Below are 21,578 nucleotides of genomic sequence, written 5' to 3' on the forward strand. Positions count from 1 at the left end.
GCAAATATATTAACCATAAATGTCAAGTTATTATCAAGAGATGGAAGCAAAACCTGCCGTAGCTACCTATGGATTTTTACTTGGTACTCTCCATATCTCACCTGGACACCAACAACAACCCAAGTGATAGAATGTCAATAAGCTATTTGTGGCAGGGCTAACATTTAAGATAGCACTCAACCTGAGTTGCCCTCAACCAATGTTTTACAAGCAACTTGATGAATTTTGAAAATGGCATTTAAAATGAAAATATGACAGTGTATTCTAAGAAGTGTATGACTAACTGGCCCCAGCAACTTCAGGAGCATTTATGCTCATCCTTGCTGACTTCTCTAATCAACAAGATCACTGCAGTTTGAGTGAACAACAGCCACTTCTACATTGAGCTTTAGTGGAAAGTTCCCTAGCTTTGACAGGGGTGTATCTACTCTATTATAAAGACACATTTTGCCATGCTCCACCTCCAGGTCCTCAATATCCAATCAACACAATATAATGCTGTGGGATAATGGTCTTGAACCCTGCATTGTATTGGTTTAACAAAACACTGATTGGCCAGAAGTCAGGTAGGGAGTATAGGCAGGGCAACCAGACTAGAAGAATTCTGGGAAGAAAGCCTCATTCTGCAGTTGCCACCCAGACACAGAGGAAGAAAGATGAAAATGTTGCACTGAGAAAAGGTACCAAGCCACATGGCTAAAAACAGCTAAGAATTATGGGTTAAGTTGTAAGAGCTAGTTAAGAAGCCTGAGCTAATAGGCCAAACAGTTTATAATTAAGAACAGGCCACTGTGTGTTTCTTTGGGACTGAACAACTGCAGGACAGAAACTTCCTTCTTCACTATAATACCCCCCACCCGAAGATATTTGGTAATAAGAGCCTAGGTATTTTTGTCTGCCTGTAAAAGTAGGAGATTCAACAATATATATTTAAGAAAGATAGGCATCTGAATAGGCTTTAAGCATACAATGAGGGCCTGTATCTGTGATTGCAGTCTTATCCACTTTAGGGCACTTCATTCACATAAAGGAAAGCAGGCAGGATGAGTCACATTCATCTCATCTCACACAGTAACAGCAAAGAGACCTGCAGCTCCCTGCCACCCCATAGAACATTAGATCGACAATCCCTTCATGGCACTATGCACATTCCAACTGACAATTATAATGCTACCATAATACGCTGGAAGCTGGATTGCACATGCTAACAATGAACATAAAAGGAGAAAACAGAATGTGAATGTTTTATCTTGGAGACTGTGCTGGCCTACTGAACCCAAGCACAGGAGGAAAACAGACACAGCATGCCTCCATTTTCACCTTCAGGGAGGCTGCCCTTTGAAGTCCCTAGTCAGCTATTAACTGAGCAAGGTCTAGGAAGATGGGGACTTGCAGGTCCTACTAGATTCTACTCTTACCAATAACCCTGGGGAAAATATCTGTACCTTCAGCCTCAAATACATCAAACATAGGGTAGAAATTGCATATTTAAATAGTCCTCAAAAGCTCAAAATCATTAATTCTAGTTCTTGCGAGCAAAGAAAACCAGTACACTGTAAATATCCAAACAACTAGGACGAGAAATCCTGTGCATGGTATGACCATGGGGAGAACTTAAAGAAGATAAATAATCAGATATCTAGATTCCACCCCTCCAAAATAGTTAGGGGGAAGCTTTTTAATTATTTTTAAGTATTCAATAAGAGACCCCAAGACAACCAGTGTTACCCTGGAACTTCATCTCCCTGGCAATAACAGTGAGCATCCCAGCGACCACTCGTGCTCCTCTAATATCCCACAACATTCTGCAGCCAGGACCTTGGCAGTGGCTTCAGAACCACAGCTTGGGCTGCATCCCACATCCGGCCCAGACTGTGACTCACATCCGGGTAGCAGTGGTATTCTTATCCACTTCTTGTAATAGACATTTTTCCCCACACCTCAAATTTAAAACCTTTTTCTCTTTTACCATGAAATTTAAACTGTCACAGTTTGAAGCACAAAGGAAACACAGAGCAGAAAAGCACACAGCACAAAATTAATCAATTCTTGATTGCTTCACTGGTGCACTGAAGACAAAAAGGAAACTGGTGACAAAAAGTGACATCTTGGTGAAAGTTACTTAAGTTTGCAGAAATACAATTTGTGCATTCACCCACTCAACTCTCTGTGTTATTTTTCTCAATAGTATGAGGGTTAAACATTCAGAAATAATAAGGTTAAAAAGAAAAGGCCAAAATTATAAGAATGACCTCTGATCTCCCAACAAACACTACACAAAAGACTCTGAGGAAGACCAACTGGGACTACTTTGCCTTCACATCTGCAATTAACAGAGCCTTACACACCAGACATGCTGAATAAAGATTTGGGATGTACACTTGACTCTGGACACTTCTTGAGGTCAACTATTTTGTTGTTTTATTTGATCATACAGAGCTTCTGACACTAGAAATGTTATAGTCTTTTATTGAATTGTGTTTATTTACTCACTTGGGGGGATGGAGAGGGAGAGAGAAGGAGCACGTGTGTGTATGTATTTGTACTGCCCCACAGCACACATGAAGAGGGCAGAGAACACTTGTAGTAGACAGTTTTCTTCTTCCACTGAGTTTTAGGCTTCAGGGATCAAACTCAAGTTGTCAGACCTGCTACAAGTGTCTTGATTCATCTCTCAATCCTTCAAACCTGAAGACCCTGTAAAATTATTTCTCCAATCCTTCTTTTTTATTTTTATTTAGCTCTACATTTTTCTCTGCTTCCCGCCCTCCCTCTCCCCTCCCCTTCAACCTCTCCCAAGGTCCCCATGCTCTCAATTTAATCAGGAGATCTTGTTTTTTTTCTACTTCCCATGTAGATTAGATCTATGTATGTCTCTCTTACGATCCTCTTTGTTGTCTAGGTTCTTTGGGATTGTGATTTGTGGGCTGGTTTTCTTTGCTTTATGTTTAAATCTCCTATCCTTACATCTCTCTGTTCCGGCTCTGTAAGCAACACTCTAATTCAGGAGGCCTTCTCCTGGACTCTAAGCATCCAGCCCTGACCCTTTATTCCGTCCTTCACACGACACTGAGCTCTATGAAAACATGCTTCTAAACACTGTACTGCCCTGCTTCAAACTTTCCTATGCACTCAGCACAGTGTTCCTCCACAACCTCAGCTCTGCTGACTACTGCTGTCTCATTCTGCCACTCTTCTTAATTCTGTGCTTCCCCTCAGCAACATGGACTGTGACCACCATCCCCATACATGTGTGCTCATGCCTACAATATAGAATACTACACAGCCCCTACTCTTGAACCTTCAAGGCAATTCCTGAACAGGCTTTAGGATTTACCTCAGGCTCCCTTCCCTAGAAAGTTCACTTCCTTTTCTCTTACTTTTGGGACTGTAGCACATTCAATTACTAAGGCAACAACATCAACTTCTGTCTGCTGGACCCTGGCATAAGCAAGCACTTAAGCAACTATTAAATGACTGCAAACACAGCAGTGAGTTAAAAAAAAAAAAAGCAAGATCCCTCCAAACTCAAAAGTAGGAATTCTCACCATACCATAAGTATGAATTAATGAGAATGAATTAATTAATAAGATATATAAACTTTAAAAGATTGATTTTAAACACTGTTATCTTCCCAAAATATATTTTTCTCAAAAGTATAAACCAGATTTAATACACGTAAGCACGCGCGCACACACACACACACACACACACACACACACGCACAGCACAGCATGAAATCAGGGGAGGTGGTATTTGACGTGAAAGCCAATCAAGAAGCAAGAGAGAAAAGATGGGAGGAGGGTCCACATGTAGAGAAAAAATGAGCAAAGTCCAGTAAGAGGCATGTAAGAAGGCATCATAAACAAACCCAGCATCTTGTATGATGACATTTATAGACACAAAGAACCCTGAAGGGGAAAACTGATCAATGGAAACAGGAAACTAGAGCCTCCCCCCATGGCCTCCTTAAGGACAAGACTTTTTCTTTCTCATTTACACTCCTCAGCACCTACCAGAGTAATTTCCATATAGGAAACGTGCAGCAAAGACATCAGTTGTAAGGGTGAAGGAAGAGGCCCCAGAATACTTAAGTAAATGCTTTTATACAAGTAAATTAAGGTTTGCTTTAAAGTTCAGATCTTTTTAAAGAAGAAAATATTGAACAGCTCTGTGGTTAATACGAGATGACTAACATTAAACCAACAATTAAATAAGACAGAAAAAAGATCAAATCACTATTTTTAATTAGCATTTTTAGAAAGAAATCAAATATAATTGCAAAGTCCAAAATTGGCCTAGAATTCTTTAATTTCAAAAGAAATTCAAATGGCAAAGCAAATATGAGATTATGAACGCTGGATATAAAAGACACCAAATGTCAAGCTGCATCCCCTTAAGTGTGGCTTGGTCCTATCCTCTCACTATCTCCTCTCACCGCAGGGCCCTGCACTGTTCCTAGAAGGATGTACCATCATGTGACTCTCACTGTCATTTCAGACAGGCACAGTCACCAGGAAGTGCTCTCTCCCAAACATCTGGATAAAATCTGATTAAAATTCTGGTACCAGTCATGTACAATAGAGAGGGAACAGTATATTCTTTCTAGACCAGGCTTAAGAGATTCCCCAGTTAAAACAAGTCCTCCAAAGTGGAAACTGCTGATTGGGACCTATTTTAAGATTTCAGCAACAGGACCATCATGACTCTGCTCTTCAAAGAGCTTCAACAAAACCAGCTGCTAGGACAACCGAGGAGGAAGCCTGGCACTTTTATCTAAGAAAACACAGATGCAATACTAAACACTAATGAGTAGAAAAGCATAGTGAGACAAGAGTAGGTTTATTTCACAATACATGCTGAGCATATCTGAAAATGTGAGGTCCAAAATGCTCCAAAGTCCAAAACTGGACTTGGTGTGTTGTGGTACTGTGGGCTCAATTCCTAGCAATACACGCACGCACACACATGCAATCACACAGACAGGGTCTTCTCATCAGAAAGACCTAGGTAGGTAGGTGGGTAGGTAGACAGACAGACAGACAGACAGACAGACAGACAGACAGAGGGAAAGATTATATACATATGGAAATATACTGAGTTTTTTTTAAATCCAATATATAAAACACCCATGGCTTCAAATATTTTGAGAAAGATATACTTTGTCACTTCCGTTTGACTAAACAAAAACTTTCCAATTAATCCAAATACATGAAACTCAAGAGTTTACTTTCCTACAGGCTGTCACACTTCGATTCCAGATAGAGACCTGAAAACAAAGAAACAAAGCTGTCCATCGCTCAGGACTCGTGAAGTGAAGAGCAGTGACAGAGACCCAGTACTCACAGCACAACAACACTCAGTTCATCACCATGGGTTCTGACGAGGGGATCATGGGACTAAATAGCAAGAGAAGGCACAGAATCACACCAAGACTCTGTTTCCAAAGGCAGCAGGAGGTAAACTCTGAATCCTACAGGCTGTAGAACACATGGATGGAAGAGGAAAAGAGAACTTCCTATCTCTGTGAAGAGAAGGCGCGGCTTTACAAGCTTTACAATGGTGTTTTAGGGGATTCTTTTATTCAAAATGACTGGGGGGGGTACTCTGCTAATTTGATCAGACACTCCAAATACACAGACTAATTTATCACACTGCACCATTCATCATAGATAAGTATTAACATCAATCATTTAAAAGAAAGTGAAAGAACAAGATGTCAATCATCTTAACAGTAACGACTGTGTGCAAAGCGCAGACAGACACTCCAGGAGAGAGCAGAGGTGGGCCTTTTCCTCATCAAGTCTCAGCAGTTCTCACTTTCTTGATGAGCAGGAATTACGACATCCAAAACCCTCCATGTAAGGCCTTGTGTTCAGCCTCACTGGCTCCCTGGCATGTTTCAGCAAGGACCAATGTCCTGAGCAGTTTCATCTGCATTTCTAGGAAGAAGTAGGGACTGAGCAGTCCAGACTAGGGGCTTGACCCAGAAGAACTCAAGTTTTATCTGACAGAGGACACTGTTTAGTAAGTGGTAGGGATTCAAAAGACACTATTCATCATGAGAAACTACATTTCAGAAAAAAAGTTCTGTGATCTACAAATATATTTGCATACATATAGCATTTATGCAAATTTCAAATTATATATAAGAGACCTTGAGAAAAACATTATAGAGGGAAACACATCCCTGTATAAAATACGTTCATGTCAGAAAAAGATGTACAGTGACTTTGAAATCTTCTGTTAATGATCTTTTATCTTAAAAGATAGTCCTTAAAATTAACAAATATTTTACTGAAGAAACTTCTGATTTTCTTTTTAAAGACTGTTCTCCAAGGACCTTGCTTACTTTTCCCCTTTCTAGGGTCAGAGTGACAGATAAAAGCTCAACTCACCTTCCTAGAGGCTGAACAGGAAGTGAAAGAGGCCAGATTGCCGGGCCCCACTGCTTCAGAGACAATAAAGTCAAGGGAGGAAAAAGCCAATTAGCAACATTTCCCCAGGTGTAACATGTGCATGCGATTGTGTTGGACTGACTACAACACTTCCAAAGTTGTCTCCCTTAATATCCTATGAAACTCAAGAAAGTCCTAGCCAAATGAACATTCCTGCTATCAACACTAACAGCTGGCACGAATGCTTGGCTTTGCCAACCTCAGGTCTATCCCGGAGGGCAAGGCATCTCTGGAACCTGGAAGAGACTCACCAGATGCTTTGCCTTTGAGCGTTCCTCCTCACTGGATATCCTTTCCCGAAGGATGGCTCTGGTCAGCTGCTCATTGGCTGCGGCCCTCTCTCGTTCTAGGTCCCTGGCTTGCTTAAGGCTGAAAAGACAAAAAAGGTAATAATTTGATTTTAATTATTTTAACTATTGTAATTATTTTAGATTATTTCATAATCAAGTTAGAAAAATATTTTGTTGGTTGACATTACTTTAAGTTAAATAAAATAATGAAATATAAAGAAACACACAATCATAATTTCAAAAACTAAAATCATCTTGGCCCAAGATCTATCAAAACTGTACAGCCTCAACCCACACATTGAAAACAACAGAATTCCAAGACAAGAAGTGACTGATTTGGCTGACAACGTATCCAAGTTTAACAAAGTTCTCAAGTAAAAGTGAAAACTTCTCCCCAAAAGGTCCCATCTCTGGGTCCTCCACTTGATCTCAACAAGAGCATGAGGACTCAAGTATCCTCTCCAGCACCCACACAAAAAGCCAGAGTGGCAATGCATGCTTGTAATCCAGTACTTGGGAAGCAAAGACAGGGATCCCGGGGCCTGCTGGCTGGCCAGCCCAGCCCACAAGTAAGTCCTAAGTCCCAGGGGAAGAAGCAGACGCAAACACCAAGGCAGAAGGCACTCCTGAGAAGCTCAGCTGAGAAGCTCTACTCCCTGTGCACATATACACGTGCACAAAATCATCAGGCATGCTTATGAGAAATATATGAAGGTTTATTACTATCTTCCTCCTGAAAGTGACCCGCTCACTTACTGAACATGAGTCAGGCACCATGTTAAGCACAGAGGACACTGTAGTGCACAAGGTGCTGAGATTCCCTGGCTTCTTAATCCTACTTTAAAGCAGGAGTTAACTAGCAACTCCACACAGGGTATCACTCCATCTTCCAATAATCTCCATATGCAAATATGGCAAAGCCTTCAATGGCAGAGTCCTGGCTGATGGAATGTCTGTTCCCACCTCCCTTGCCTCCACTTAACACCTTACATTCCAGACATGGTCTAGGGAAAAAAAAAAAAGACAACAGCACCAGTGCCTGGAACTGAATACTACTAATTCTATTAATGAATGCTATAACTGCATTAAGGTGATCTATACCCTCACACAATTAGATCCATATTAAGTTACAATCTACTAAAACACCCTCATACGTGATAGAGATGCATGACTTTGGCACTGATTTGTTATGCTTGCACAGACAGGCACTCAGAAGCACTGCATGAAAGAACATGTCAGTGTAATCTCAGGAACAAAGATTTTTCTGACTGACTTTTCTCTTGTGGAAGAATAAGCCTTCTATACCATCGTATCACCAAAGATGTAAGTTATGCTTTAAAAGGAGGTGAAATTGTTATGTTGGTGTCATTCAGAGTGGAATTTTCTCAGTGTTAATGATGAGTGCTAAATTTTACTTGGTGTTAGCCTATCAAAGGATCCTTGAAAAGAAGTAGAGAACAAAAAATTCTTGTCAGTGTTTTAAACTGTCATATCATCTTGATAGCATAGTAAACCCTCACACAATCCTGATAGCCTGGCATTTTTAGAAGTAAATTACAACAGATAAAATTATCTTGTAAAATACATTCCAAACTTATGCCCTTCCCTCAGAGGGTAAACATATCGTTGTTTTTCAAATAAGGAACAACAGAAACATATGTAAACGTACTCCACTATGAAATCTATGAGACCTTCTAAGCCACAAGCACAATGAATGAAGTATAGGCAAAGCAAGGGTCTCTAAAATATTTCATAAGAATCATACAGCATGGCATTAGTCACTAACCCTACTGGACCCGGTGGGGTAATGATTTCAGATCACACTGCCTGCCAGACCAGGAGCTCAGAGTGAGGTCCACAGAGCCTCAGGTGAATCAGGGGAGCAGCTGGAAAGCAAGTTCCCAGCAGCACCTGACATCTAGGAAGAGTACCTGGCAAAATGTCTTTTAATGTGCCACCCCCAGGTGATTCTGATGCATGCAGGAGTTGGAAAACCACAGCTTGATACACAAATACATCCTGGAGATATAGCAAAGGGAAGTCACACCAAAATGGAGTGGTCCACAGGAGGACATTGATAACGGCTAAAGTTATTGAACCAGATTACAAAACTATGCATTTAAAGCACTCTACTGGGAATATTGCTACACATTTTTTTAAAAGTTGCCTATTTTACATGGTAAGTGAAAACTGAAATAAAACAAGATTGTTATCACTAAGGTATCACCTACTACATGTCAAAAAGTGTGCTAGGCATTTCAGATGTGCATTTATATTAAAAATGATAATGATTCATGAACATGGACCATGAATCTATAGAACTACATTTTATCATTTTGTTTGGTGTAGCCAGTTCTAAAGTACTTTAATGAGTATTATTCTAGTTGAACTTACTCATAAACAGATTTTAATTACAAATGGAGAAATTAAGTGGTTTAACTCAGAGGAAGATAAACTACTGAGAAGTGAAAGCAAAGTAGCAAACATATTAGCATGAAAGTCTTCAACACTTAAGAAACAAAGCCTATCAGCCTCCTGCATAAGATGACAAACAAGTTCCGGGTGTGGACTCTGGGCCCAAGCCAAGGCACTGCACCCACCACCCTAGTAAACACCAGTTAACTGCCCTAGCATGGGTTGGTGTCCACGAACACCTACTTTGTACATTAAACAGAGCATTTAGCACAGGCGACAAATGTCAGTAACTCAAAGTCAGAAATATATGGAAGCACAGTGTTCTGATATGAAGAAAACCTCAGCTTGTTCTGTACATGTGGCAGCTTTGGACTCTGGGTTTGCTCCCCCTCCCCCTTTTTCCTCCCTCCTTTGCTAAGAAAAAACCCTGCTTGATTCTTTACATTTTCTTTAAGAACTTCTAGAATCAAAAACTTACCTGCGTACTAACTATGGAGCCCTGATTTTCATAGGATTCTTTCTAAGTTCATGAATGGGAAGAGCTTGGTCTATTTTTGTGAATGTTATATCCTCAGTACTTACAGCTGCCTGACCCACAGAAGATGATCAAATATTTGTTAAAAGTATACATAACTAAATGAATGGCTGTCACATCCCACCACAGACAGACAAAATGAGCCCAAAGCTACAAAAAATGAAAGTCTTGGGGATAAAAGAAACAGCTGGTAAACACGCTGGACCCTACAAGGTCCCACCAACACATTACATTCAGCACATATCTGGTATAACCTATGCCTCACTAACTGGACTACAAGAGTGCCAATACTCAGAAATATCAATGTCTAACTTCTTTGACTCTTGGAGATTCAAGACAGACTACAAACTGGTACAAACTGACTACAAGGAAAATCCCACTTCATTCCTAATAAAGTTCTTAGTTATTTTTTCATATCTTTACAATGAGAGCTGCATAAAAAATGTCGTGTTGTACAGTGAGTGCTTGAGAAACCCAACCTTGTACGCTCAGGGAGGATGGAGTGGGACCCTGCACACATCCTCATGCTCCACAGCATTTGGGTGATGTGATCTAATAAAGCTTGGTTTTCTGTCTTAAAGTCCAAAGGTTCTATTACATAATCAAGGGGTCCCATGTAACACTTGCAAACAACACATGTTGATATATTACTCTCCATTGTATGAAAATTCTTGAAGGTGATAAATAAAGGTATTCGCTCTAAATGTTACAGAATTACAAATTTCATTAAGTGGACCTTAATTTCTTCAGGGGTTCTGAGATTTCTACTATGTACAAAAAATTGAACATGAGGTAAAAAGTAAATGTTATATTTGTCAATCCATTCAATAGTCACTAGGTAACAGACAGGGCTCCAAATCCTGACAATAAAGTATGACTAGCAGTACCTGACTTTATGAAACTTAATTATAAATGATAAATACATTATTTTTTTTAAACAAGGCTGCTCTGATGCTACATGGATGGAGCTGCAATTAGGCTCATGTCTGAAGGACACTGGCTGAGCAGGAGGAAAGAAAAACTGACTTAGGCACAGGAAACATCAACGGGTCCAGAAACACCCAGAAAGAATTTTCTTTAGTTGCAGTTCTGCACCAGCCTTCAAAGCATCACAGAAGCTTAAAATTGCCTCTGCAAAGAATGTTTGTTTCATTTCAAATTATTTTGGAAAGCAGAATTTCAGATAAATGGTATACCTTTAGAAGTGAAAGCACTATTCTGGAATATTTTAAGTTCTGTAAGCCTTTTCTCAAACCATCCCCACCAAAAACATCCTCTTCCACTCACTTAAGCTGTTTCACAAACTACAAACTACTTCACAAAGAAAGGCTGCTGGATGTTCAGAACCCCCCACCAGACTACACATTCAGTGACCACCTAGCAAGGCAGTTGTCCTGCAATGTCCTCTCTTCTCCTCACTCCCTCCTGGGTCAGAGAGAACAGGTGGCCATCTGAAATCACAGTCCCAACCATGGAACTGTGAGATCAGAAGCAATGTCATGCCCAAACTCTCCTTGGGGACAAAAGAGTCAAGTCCATACTGGCGACGCAAGGCAGCACTTTACTCAAAACCCTGATGGGTGGAAAGAGGGTGTGGGATAAAATAAGGCTTTCATTATTAACTTGGGACTCTGATGATTTAAGAATTATCTCAAAACAAAACTAAACAGAACAAGCATCTGAGCAAATACAGTCCCCATTTTATTTATTGGCATTTCTCACTTATTATTTCAGATCTCCTGGTCTAATATTATTCTACATTAAGCCCCTGATTTAAGTTTCATTTAAATTTCCTTCTTTTAAATACATATCTCTCCTCATTTGAATTCTCTAGAGTTTTCAGCGAAGAAGCAGGAGTTTAGTGTAAACTTTTCCTATTTGCATTAAGTAATTGGATAGCTTGCCTAAGCTTAATGAAACAAATACCAGTTGGTGCTGCCCTTATACCTCAAGCCCCAGCAACTTAGCTCTTTCTCTGCATATTCTCAATCAGGTGATAGACGTAAGATATACCAACAAAATGAGTTTCTAAGAACCAGCCAAATCTCTTATAATGAATATTACTGTATGTCCCTTTTAAATGAGACCCAAAAAATTACTCATTACATTCAACTCACACATCTGGTATAAAATCCAGTTCTTGATAACATGGCCCCAGGGTAAAAAGAAAAAAAAAACATTCACGCAGCTTTATTGCCTTCTGAGGATCTTAAAGGTTTTAAGGAAGTGGAAAGGGAATTTTTAAAATAACTTTAGCTAGGTATTTTTTATATATTATCAAATTCCATCATGCTCCATGAGGGAGGCATTACTCCCTACATTTTTAACAAAAGAAAACATCAAGAAGTACACCAGAGGCAGGAAACACTCTGAGTCCGATTTCCAAAGCTACGTTTCGTAAACATCCTGAAAAGCTACCCTCTTGGAGCATGGAGGTGTGCACCTGTAACCTGGGCCCAAGGCCTTGCCTGGTTACAGAGGGAGTTCAAAGCCTAGCTTTGAATTTGGTGAGACCTGCCTCAAAATGAGAAGTAAAAAGGGTTAGGATAGACTTCAAATGAAGAGTGTTTGCCTACCAAGCTGGAATCCTAGGTTTGGGGTGAGGGGTACAGGCGAGCTCCCAACTGAAATTAGTTATTACTATATTATCTCCCCTCCAAGGTCAAATGAGAAGAGAATTTAAGTTCTTTGTGATCAGAGATATTTTAAAATATGCTATTTTATGTTTTCCCCAACATCTAATACACTTCGCTGGTTGCCCAATGTGGTCTGGTTCTTGATACCCCTAACTCCCTGAACTTATGTAAGTCAACATCTGCTCATTTAGTCATTCCCAGTCTAACTTGTCTTTATACAGGCAGACAAGTAATTCTATACAATTCCAGCTAAGTAAATTACTTTATAATTTAAAAATAAGGCCATTATACTTCTGGGAGAAAGTGGATAAGAACCTCAGAGAATGGGTGAGAATAAATAGGAAAATATGATTACTAGAGACAAAGTGATGTGACCAAATGATTAATCTAAAACTGAACTCCAATTATTAGACAAGATCTGCACAACGCTTCAATGCAGTGGACTCTAAAAGACTGAAGCACAGAGAGAAACCAGTGACTGCAACCCCACAGGTCACTTTTAACAGTAAAGATTTCATTTTAATGCATCATATTTTGTCAGAATATGCTGAACTAGCACTGAAAATTCTGTTTACCATTCACTTTTAGACAGAAAAGCTGAGGTGGATAATTCAATAACTAATTATTAGACTATTAAAAATAATGACAGAACAAGCACACAGTTTTTCATTTATAAGACTTTACAAAAATAAAAATACACAGCAAACAGCACTCAGCTCAAACTATTTCAAATCCTAGAAAGAAATGTGTATGATTTAATATTCCAAAAATAAATACATGTAGATGAATTAATACAGCTCTAATAGACTCACACATAACATTATATGTGTGACAGACAAAAGTGGCAGTTTTTCCTGAAAGTCTGGCAAGGATAAACAATATCAGAGCAAAATCTACAGAGAGAGAGAGAGAAAGAGAGAGAGAGAGAGAGAGAGAGAGAGAGAGAGAGAGAGCGAGAGCGAGCGCTGTCTAAAAGCTGACTGATGGGCAACCTAGCAAATCTATCCTAAAGTGGGAGTATTTAGCCGGCACTGAGAATTGAGCCCTGGTTCTAGAGGAACCAAGAAAAATATATCTATCTGGCCCTCTGTGTCTCAATTTATTATTGCACACAGCACTCTGACTTGAGCAATCCAAGTTTTTCTGTTGTAGTTGGATCTCACGTGGCCTTCAAATGCCCCTAGAGTAAACTCCTGGTCTCCACAGTAAACTATAAGAGGCAGAACCTACACTAACAGTCCTTCAGATCACTGTGGGACATGCCCACAAAAGGAAGGACAGGTCCCTTCACACTCCCTGTCTTTTCTTCCCGGCTCATGACTAATGAACAGTTCTTTGTCAAAATCCCACCATGCTGTGCTGTCTCCCAAGAGCAACAAGGCCAACTAGTCATGGGCTGGAACCTCCAAAACTGTGAGCCAAAGTAAATCTCTTCTCTTTATAAGGCAGTTACCTCGAGCACCTTTAATAGAAGGGAAGGCTGATTAACGCACCCTACTTTTCAAAAAATTAGCCTTTAAAAAAAAAAAAGGTAATTCTATTTTAACTTTCACAAAATTTTGTCAAAGTAGGACATTTGCCTGTGTAGCTCCAAAATGACGCAAAAAGAAACCCACCCCAAAGTAGACAGAGACAACTCTAACGGCAGGGTAACCATGGCCACCCTCTAAGCACTTTTTTCCCACCCTTCCAAGTGACTTTTTATACATGGTACATGGTGTATTATTTGTTACCTGAAGTTATTTATTTCAGTTCTTATTGGGAATAAAGCACCACCTGCTCTACAGTATCTGGGAGCTTCTTAGGAAATCTTTGCTGTGCTAAGAAGTGTATTTGTATCAGGACGGTATTCAGCTTAGGGCACAATCAACACCACCATACGAAGGACCCAGTCGCTGAAGCTGATGTAGGTGGGTCTTCTGTATTTCTGTTGCTTTCATTGGTTAATTAATAAAGAAACTGCTTGGCCTAATAGGTCAGAATATAGGTGGGTGGAGTAGACAGAACAGAATGCTGGGAAGAAGGCAAAGAGGCAGATGCCATGGAACCAGCCACCAGGTCAGATACACTGAATCTTTTCCAGTAAGCCACGACCTCGTGGTGGCATACAAATTATAAGAAATGGGTTTAATCAATATGTAAGAGCTAGCCAATAAGAGATTGGAACTAATGGGCCAGGCAGTGTTTAAAAGAGTACAGTTTCTGTGTAATTATTTCAGGTAAAGCTAGCCAGGCGGCGGGAAGCAGCCTGCCGATTTCAGCTTAGGACACAATCAACACCACCATACGAAGGACCCAGCCGCTGCAGCCATTCTCCCTCATCATTTTTCATTCCCTGTTTTCCTGGTCCATCAAGCTGCCATATACCCCAACAGCAGCAAGCCTCTTCACTACTGTTCTACTCTAATCATTACCTGCCTCCATTCTCAATACTCACAGTTTTTGCACTATAGTTTGAAAGCAGAAATACTGTAACTTGCTCAACCCTGCCCAATAAACCAGGTGAGAACAAACTGCGGACACTTTCCTTCCCCCAGCCTAGCCCTTGGTTAAGAGGTGAATGCTTCCAAATGCACACAGTTCCTGCATGTTCTCAAGGGTTTCTCTTCAAAGTCAAAAATCCTAACCACTTACATACACGGCCATGGGCTGATCCTCAGGGATGCTTCTCTTCCTCTCACTAGGAATCTCTGATGTAGTTAATTTAGTCCATCCTTTTCTTATCATTATTCCAAGATGAATTATTAGTGCTTAGCTGTAACTCTCAGTTTACCACCCTCTTCCACTCTCTGCTTCTTCACGTTGGGACTTAGTGCTTTGCTGGTGGGTCCTGTCAGACTCTCCAATAGGAAGTACCAGGGAGCAACTGCAAGGCTGAAGAAAGACCTAACAGGTGGCGTTCCTTCTGTCCTGCCAGAGCAGCAGATTCAGAGACTAATTATACACAATTGCAAGAGAAAACCCCTTGAATGCCACTCTAGCCATTAGTTCCACCCACTGGGACCTTTCTCAAATCATGCACCTCTCGACCTGTTCAGAGCCAGGAGCACCAACCAGGAAATGCCCCCACTCCAAAGCCTGAGTGGCAGAATCCAAGTTCCAGCTCTTCCCACTGTTCCCAAGGCAGAGAGGGATGGGAACCTCTTCATGCCAGTTCTACCCTCAGATGCCTAGGATACAGGCCCCTCGCAAGGTCACTGAACCAAGAATAGTCCAAATTAGGATGCAGTGAGTATACAAAATACACCAGAGTTTGAAGACTTGACACAAAAAAGGATAACATGCCTCTTAAGTGAATTTTATATTATTACATATTTCAGATATATTAAAAATTAAATAGAAACTTTTCTAGAGATTTCTTTATAATTCAGACAGTTACTAGAAAATTAACTACATAGGTGGCTCACATTGTATCTCTAGTAAACAGAACTGCCTTAAGCTTGGTAAATTTTGTTTCCTTTGTTTTTGACTTGTAAATGCCCCATGAACAATACTTACATCAAATTTCTCTGTAAAAATAAGCAGTACACTTAATTTCCTTCACAGAGTCTACCTACTAGCTGTCTATATCCCTCACAGGCCAAGCCGAGCTCAGGAGAACCTTAGGATTTCAGTCTTCCCAGGGCATCATCCAGCTTCTGTCTACAGAGACCACGCCCAGCATCCAGGAGACCCTGCTTCCTTACAAATTAGCTGTTCTTTTCATCTCGAAGTTTCTATGGTTTTCTTCTTATCCTCAGAATTTCTCTTTATATTTCAGGAATTGTCACAATCTATGACTAGGTGTGCAACTTTCTCATCAATCCAGACTAAAATAAAGTGGCCTTTCAATTTGCAGGCTCCAGTCTGTCTTTGGCTTCAGGAAAAGCTGTCATTTAATTATCACTTCAACTTCAACTCTTCCCTTTGTAGTCTTCTAAAATTCAGGCTATTTCATAACATATAATTTGGACAGGGAAACTCTTTACTAAGAAATCAAGATATACCTTAAAGCTGGCAGCAGCTCACAACCAAGTAGCAAACACTGCCAATGCTACAACAGTGTGGGCCATTCACTACTACAGCTGAAGCTGCCGTTCCTAAGTGGCTGTCTCGGGCTATCTCGGGTACTAATCTCTGGATGGCTACTGCAGAAGCAGGCTTCCTCATGTTCACCCGCTGCCTCCTCTGGGCTCAGACCCAGCTATTGCACCACCTTCACTGGAAGTACCTGAACAGCATGAGCATCCGCTTAGGTGGCCAGTGGTGTGTCACCAGCAAACAGGCTTGTGGCTTCATCAAATCTCCATGGTCCATCTCAACATGCCACAGCCACCTAAACTAGCTGACAGGAAAGGACACCAAACATCCTCTCATGAGCATTCTCAGAAACTCGGTACACCTCTGGGTTTTCTTGTGCTACATTGAAACCAGCCCATGGCTCAGACCCATTATCGGGCTCTTTGAAGAAAAAGCAATTGGAAGTTAGTGTCCCGCGCTACCGTCTCGCCAGCAAGAACCACGCGGTACACATAGGATACTTCTGCAGTAAAGCTTTAATGCCCCTTGGGAGAGCGGGCATCAGCCAACATGGCGGAGACCCAGATAAGATGGAACCCATCCCTTATATAGGAAACAGACCCTGCTTTGGACGTGTCACTCTTGGATAGGTCCATTGTTCCCAGTCCCAGGTGATGCCTCGGGAGTAGGCAGGGACGCAGCGGTAGAGTTACCAAGCACGTGCGCTGGGATTAAAGGCGTGTGCTACATCACCTTGAACTCACAGAGATCTGCTTGTCTCTGCCTCCCAGGCATCAGGGCTAAAGGCGTGTGCCGCCACACCTTGGGGTCACAGAGGTCAATCTCTACCTTTGTTCCTAGAAGCAATGGAGAATGTGGTCCGGCCCTCCACATATCCCCCTTTTTTTACTTCTTTGCAGAAAGGCAACTCCCTAGGAAGGTAAAGATAGAGGTCGCACTTCCCAAAATGAAAACATTACGATGGGCTTGCACGGAATCTGTCCCTAGGCTCATGACACCTGGAACCTATCCAGCCTGCCCTCTGCCAATTTTCTGGGAAAGGGAATATACGGCAGGAAACCCTTAAGCAAAGCGACTTATCTCTCAGAGAGGGCCATTCTCTGTGCGATGCTCTTCAGCTCGACAACCTTCAGGGCTAGCTAAGCCAAGCACTCCACCCTGTGCAATGGACCACAGTCCTAGGGGTGCAGGAGCTGGTTGGCTTAAACCTTACTGCTTTAACATAGATAGCCACATATCAGTAGAGGCCCCTGTTCCAGGGCAGCCAGCGCTTGTGCAATAACCACTTTGTCCCTACGATTTTGGGATTTGAGTCAGCAGACCATCCAGAGGAGAAACACTAATCCATAGCATAGGACTGTTCCAAAACATTTCCACCCCCACCATTCTTTGAAGTAGGGGAATGAGGGATACGGCCCAGGACTGGAGTCCTACGGCCAGGCTTATAAATCATCTCTAGGACGGTAGGGAGGGGCCCCAGAGTCATATTGGTTGTAAAAAGTCGAGGAAACACCGCCATCCTATGGCTGACTGGTAACAGCTTCGGGAAAGCTGAGAGTGTCCTCCATCGGTGCTCTGTCATCCATCTGCAAAATGGCAGGAGGAACAGCAGCCAGGTCCTCAGGCGAATCCGTGTGTTGTGGATCACTCTTCACTGTTCGGGTCAATCGCTCTGGCAGCCAGAATGGGCTTTCTTGATCCTGTGGGAAGACACAAACAGCTCCCCTGGATCTCAATAAGATGGGATCCGGGCCTTTCCATTCATTAGAAAGCACATCTTTCCACTTAACCAACTCTTTGGGCCGCTGCGGATCCGAACAATGTCGTGTTGCAGCATTTTGGCCATTATCATCCAGATTTAAAAAATTTATGGTGAACAGAGCCATGGCGATGGCCATTCTTGGCATCGGGGGCAGTTCCTTTATATTATTCCCCCCCTTTTCAATTTTAACAAGAACTGGTAAGTCCTCCAGTCCAATTACCTAGAAGATAACTAGACAATTGCTTAATAATCTGGGATCGCAGGGGCATAACTCTCCAGCTGCATCAAGAAGTCTGTAGTATCCAATTTTTAATTTGAATAACCATGGCATTTTGTAACCTGTCTTGAAGATACCCATAGTGTTTAGCAGAAATAACTGACAGGATAAGGGAAACTGATAGCAAGCAATAACTGACAAAACAAGGGGAAATCCAGCAGCACAGCAATGGCACAGCAACAACAACACTGTAATGTACAGCAACAATAGCACAGCAATAACTGACAGACCAAGGGCAGGAGCTGGACCATCCCTCAGGAACCTGCCAGCTCCGCAGCAATCAGGCCAGACAGCTCCATAGCAGAGGCTTTGTCCTCAGACCTCTGGACAGATGAATCCACAGCATGAATAGTAGCATTTCTAGAAAAAAAACAAACAAACTCTTCTCCCAAAATAACATTTAAGAGTATTAAAAAACTCAGTGTAAAAATTTAGCACAGTCAGTACTGGAAGTAGGCTGGTCTTGAACTTAGAGACCTATAGGTCTCTGTTCTAAAGAGCAATCTTGTTTGTCTGTGTCATTATAGTAGGCCTTAGAATTAAACCATTTTAAATCTGGCACAGATGAGATTATTGTTTTAAAAATATGAGAAAACCGTTTTCCTGTTTCCAGCCTGGAGTCCTAAGATGACGTGGCCATTGGGGAACCCATATGGGGATCTCTGTTTTTTACGGTATGGGCCGTGTTGCCCCAGTGGCGCCTAGGAAAAACCCAGGCCCTGTTTGTTGATATTAGATTTAAGATTTATTGGCTCCCGTATTCCTTGCCGTATTCCTTGCCGGTATGGTGGCCTTGGGTTCCAGAGCCCGCCCGCCATCCAAGGGCTGTGTGCGGCCCTGGGCCTGCTCGCTGCGCAGCTCCCTGTGTCCCAAGCCAAGAAGTGGCGGCTCCACCCCCAGGCGCCCCTGCCTTCCCCGCGGGGCTAGCCTCATTCTCTGAGGCTGTGTTGGTGGCGGAGTGTGGCGGGAGCCGACACTCAGACCAAGGCTGCACAGGCCGGCAATAACTCAAGGTCCGCGCCAGAGCTGCTGCGGCTCAAGGGGCCGATGGGAGAGGCGGCGAACAGGGCCGCTTCCCTACTAGCCAACTCTCAACACCTGTGCCACAGCAAAAGCGGCTGTAAACTCTCACAGATCCAGCCAACGACCCAATCACCCCAAAATCCAAAGGCCCTTCGCATCCATCTCCCTGCGGATCCTGAAACACCAGACAAGCCAAGCGTACACATAGCAATCTTTCAGGAGGACTTGAGTTCTTAAAATGCTAAGCAGTTCTTAAAAACTTAAGTCGCACTATGTAGATGTAATACGGTACTGCCTGTTTACTGCATTTAAACCTTAATTGCGCTTTTATTATGATAAATACGACCAGCCCTGCCTGAAGTCAGCATCGTTTAGCATAGCCAAATGGAATCAGAGCCATTTTACCCTCAGAGACCAGCACAGTTTTTGGTACATTGTAAGCCTTCTGGCCCGGCTGCCTGTGGCACCGCTGTGACATCCTCCAGGCCAGGCATCAACCGAGCTGCACCAATTGAGCCGGCGCAATGTGCTCCCCACCATAGCCACAGAGCAAAGCTCCGCTCCAGCCGCCCTCCAGCCCCAGCTGCACCCACTCCGCGCCCAAACCGGTGTACGGAGCAAAGCGGAACTCAGAGAAGCAGGCTTGCTGCTCTGCAAGGACCTCATTTAATCTTTTAGGGAATTTGGGCGTCGTTTAGTCTCTCTGGCTGCTTCCTGCTGTTATTGGGCCGTTGTATTCTTAGGGGTATACACTACAACATTTCAGGAGGTCTCGGTGATTCAAACCACGTGGATCTCAAGCACGTACTTAGGCTCCCATCCTCCGTGGAGGCGAAAACAGAACCTCTCTCCCAAAACATCATATTCTTAAGCCCATGCCTTAAATCTAAACTACCTTTTTTAGCAGCTCCCAAATTCAAATATCCCTCTCCTGTCCAGTACATAAAAAACAACACGAACAACACAACACAAAGCCTTCGACCCTGCAAATCAGCCTTCTCCCCCATCTCCACTCTCCCAAAATCACCGGGAGGTCCTTTTTAACTTATTTTCTTTTCTGTCTCCCCCATTCTTTACCGGAGGGTCCTTTTTAACTTTCTGTCTCCCCCATTCTTTACCGGAGGGTCCTTTTTAACTTATCTGGGTGCGCGCACAACCTCCCACTGCTGCTCAGTTTCTGATATGCTCTCTGGACTTTAGAACGTACCTCTCTGAGCACGCATGCCTACAGTTCTGAATCCTCCTTGTGTCCAAGGGGTCTCCGGTGGTGCAAAGTTCTTCTTTTTCCCGGGTATCAGCACCAGATGTCCCGCGCTACCGTCTCGCCAGCAAGAACCACGCGGTACACATAGGATACTTCTGCAGTAAAGCTTTAATGCCCCTTGGGAGAGCGGGCATCAGCCAACATGGCGGAGACCCAGATAAGATGGAACCCATCCCTTATATAGGAAACAGACCCTGCTTTGGACGTGTCACTCTTGGATAGGTCCATTGTTCCCAGTCCCAGGTGATGCCTCGGGAGTAGGCAGGGACGCAGCGGTAGAGTTACCAAGCACGTGCGCTGGGATTAAAGGCGTGTGCTACATCACCTTGAACTCACAGAGATCTGCTTGTCTCTGCCTCCCAGGCATCAGGGCTAAAGGCGTGTGCCGCCACACCTTGGGGTCACAGAGGTCAATCTCTACCTTTGTTCCTAGAAGCAATGGAGAATGTGGTCCGGCCCTCCACAAGTTAGGTAGGAACTGAAGGACAGGAGTATTAAAAGAAAGGGAGGAAACAACCCTCTAACTCACCACAAACCTTTCCACTTTTGTCATAACTTTACATTTTAATATTAACTTCAAGAACTTTAGAATAAAATTAATAAATTAAAAGACTAGTGTGCAGGAGACAGGGATGTATGGTGGCACAAACCTTAAATCCAAAACTGGGAGGCAGAGGCAGAACCAGGAGGATTCGAGGCTAGCCAGGGCTACATAATGAAACCCTGAATCACACAAAATAAAACAACAGAAATAAAGACTCGATGAGGTAATCTGTCGAAGGGGGTAGGGGCTGGGCTGAACACTAAAGCTTATGAAAATAATTTTTGTATGTCATCTGTTCATGATTAGCTATACTTTCCGAAGACTAGAACTGTGGTCTAGCACAAGCACCTTGAA

At 42.5% G+C, this 21,578-nt stretch overlaps 1 protein-coding gene and 1 long non-coding RNA gene across 3 annotated transcripts in view; both read right to left on the reverse strand.

Annotated features, from left to right (window-relative positions):
• The window catches only part of Chchd3 (coiled-coil-helix-coiled-coil-helix domain containing 3), a 273,254-nt gene that overhangs the window by 159,494 nt on the left and 92,182 nt on the right, over window positions 1–21,578 (reverse strand). The window contains exon 4 of the mRNA XM_085683560.2: window positions 6,710–6,827. Coding sequence (XP_085539686.1) covers window positions 6,710–6,827 — 118 coding nt within the window. The remainder of the gene's footprint in view (window positions 1–6,709; window positions 6,828–21,578) is intronic.
• Window positions 16,852–21,138, reverse strand: LOC148117866 (uncharacterized). Of its 2 annotated transcripts, XR_015736621.1 has the most exons (3): window positions 20,624–21,138; window positions 18,624–18,753; window positions 16,852–18,054 (listed from the first exon to the last, which is right to left on the reverse strand). It is a non-coding gene; the product is annotated as an uncharacterized LOC148117866 (long non-coding RNA). The 2 variants fall into 2 exon arrangements; XR_015736622.1 differs by lacking the exon at window positions 18,624–18,753.

The sequence above is a fragment of the Myodes glareolus genome, chromosome 25, assembly GCF_982192425.1.
Source record: "Myodes glareolus chromosome 25, mMyoGla1.1, whole genome shotgun sequence".
Lineage (NCBI taxonomy): Eukaryota > Metazoa > Chordata > Mammalia > Rodentia > Cricetidae > Myodes > Myodes glareolus.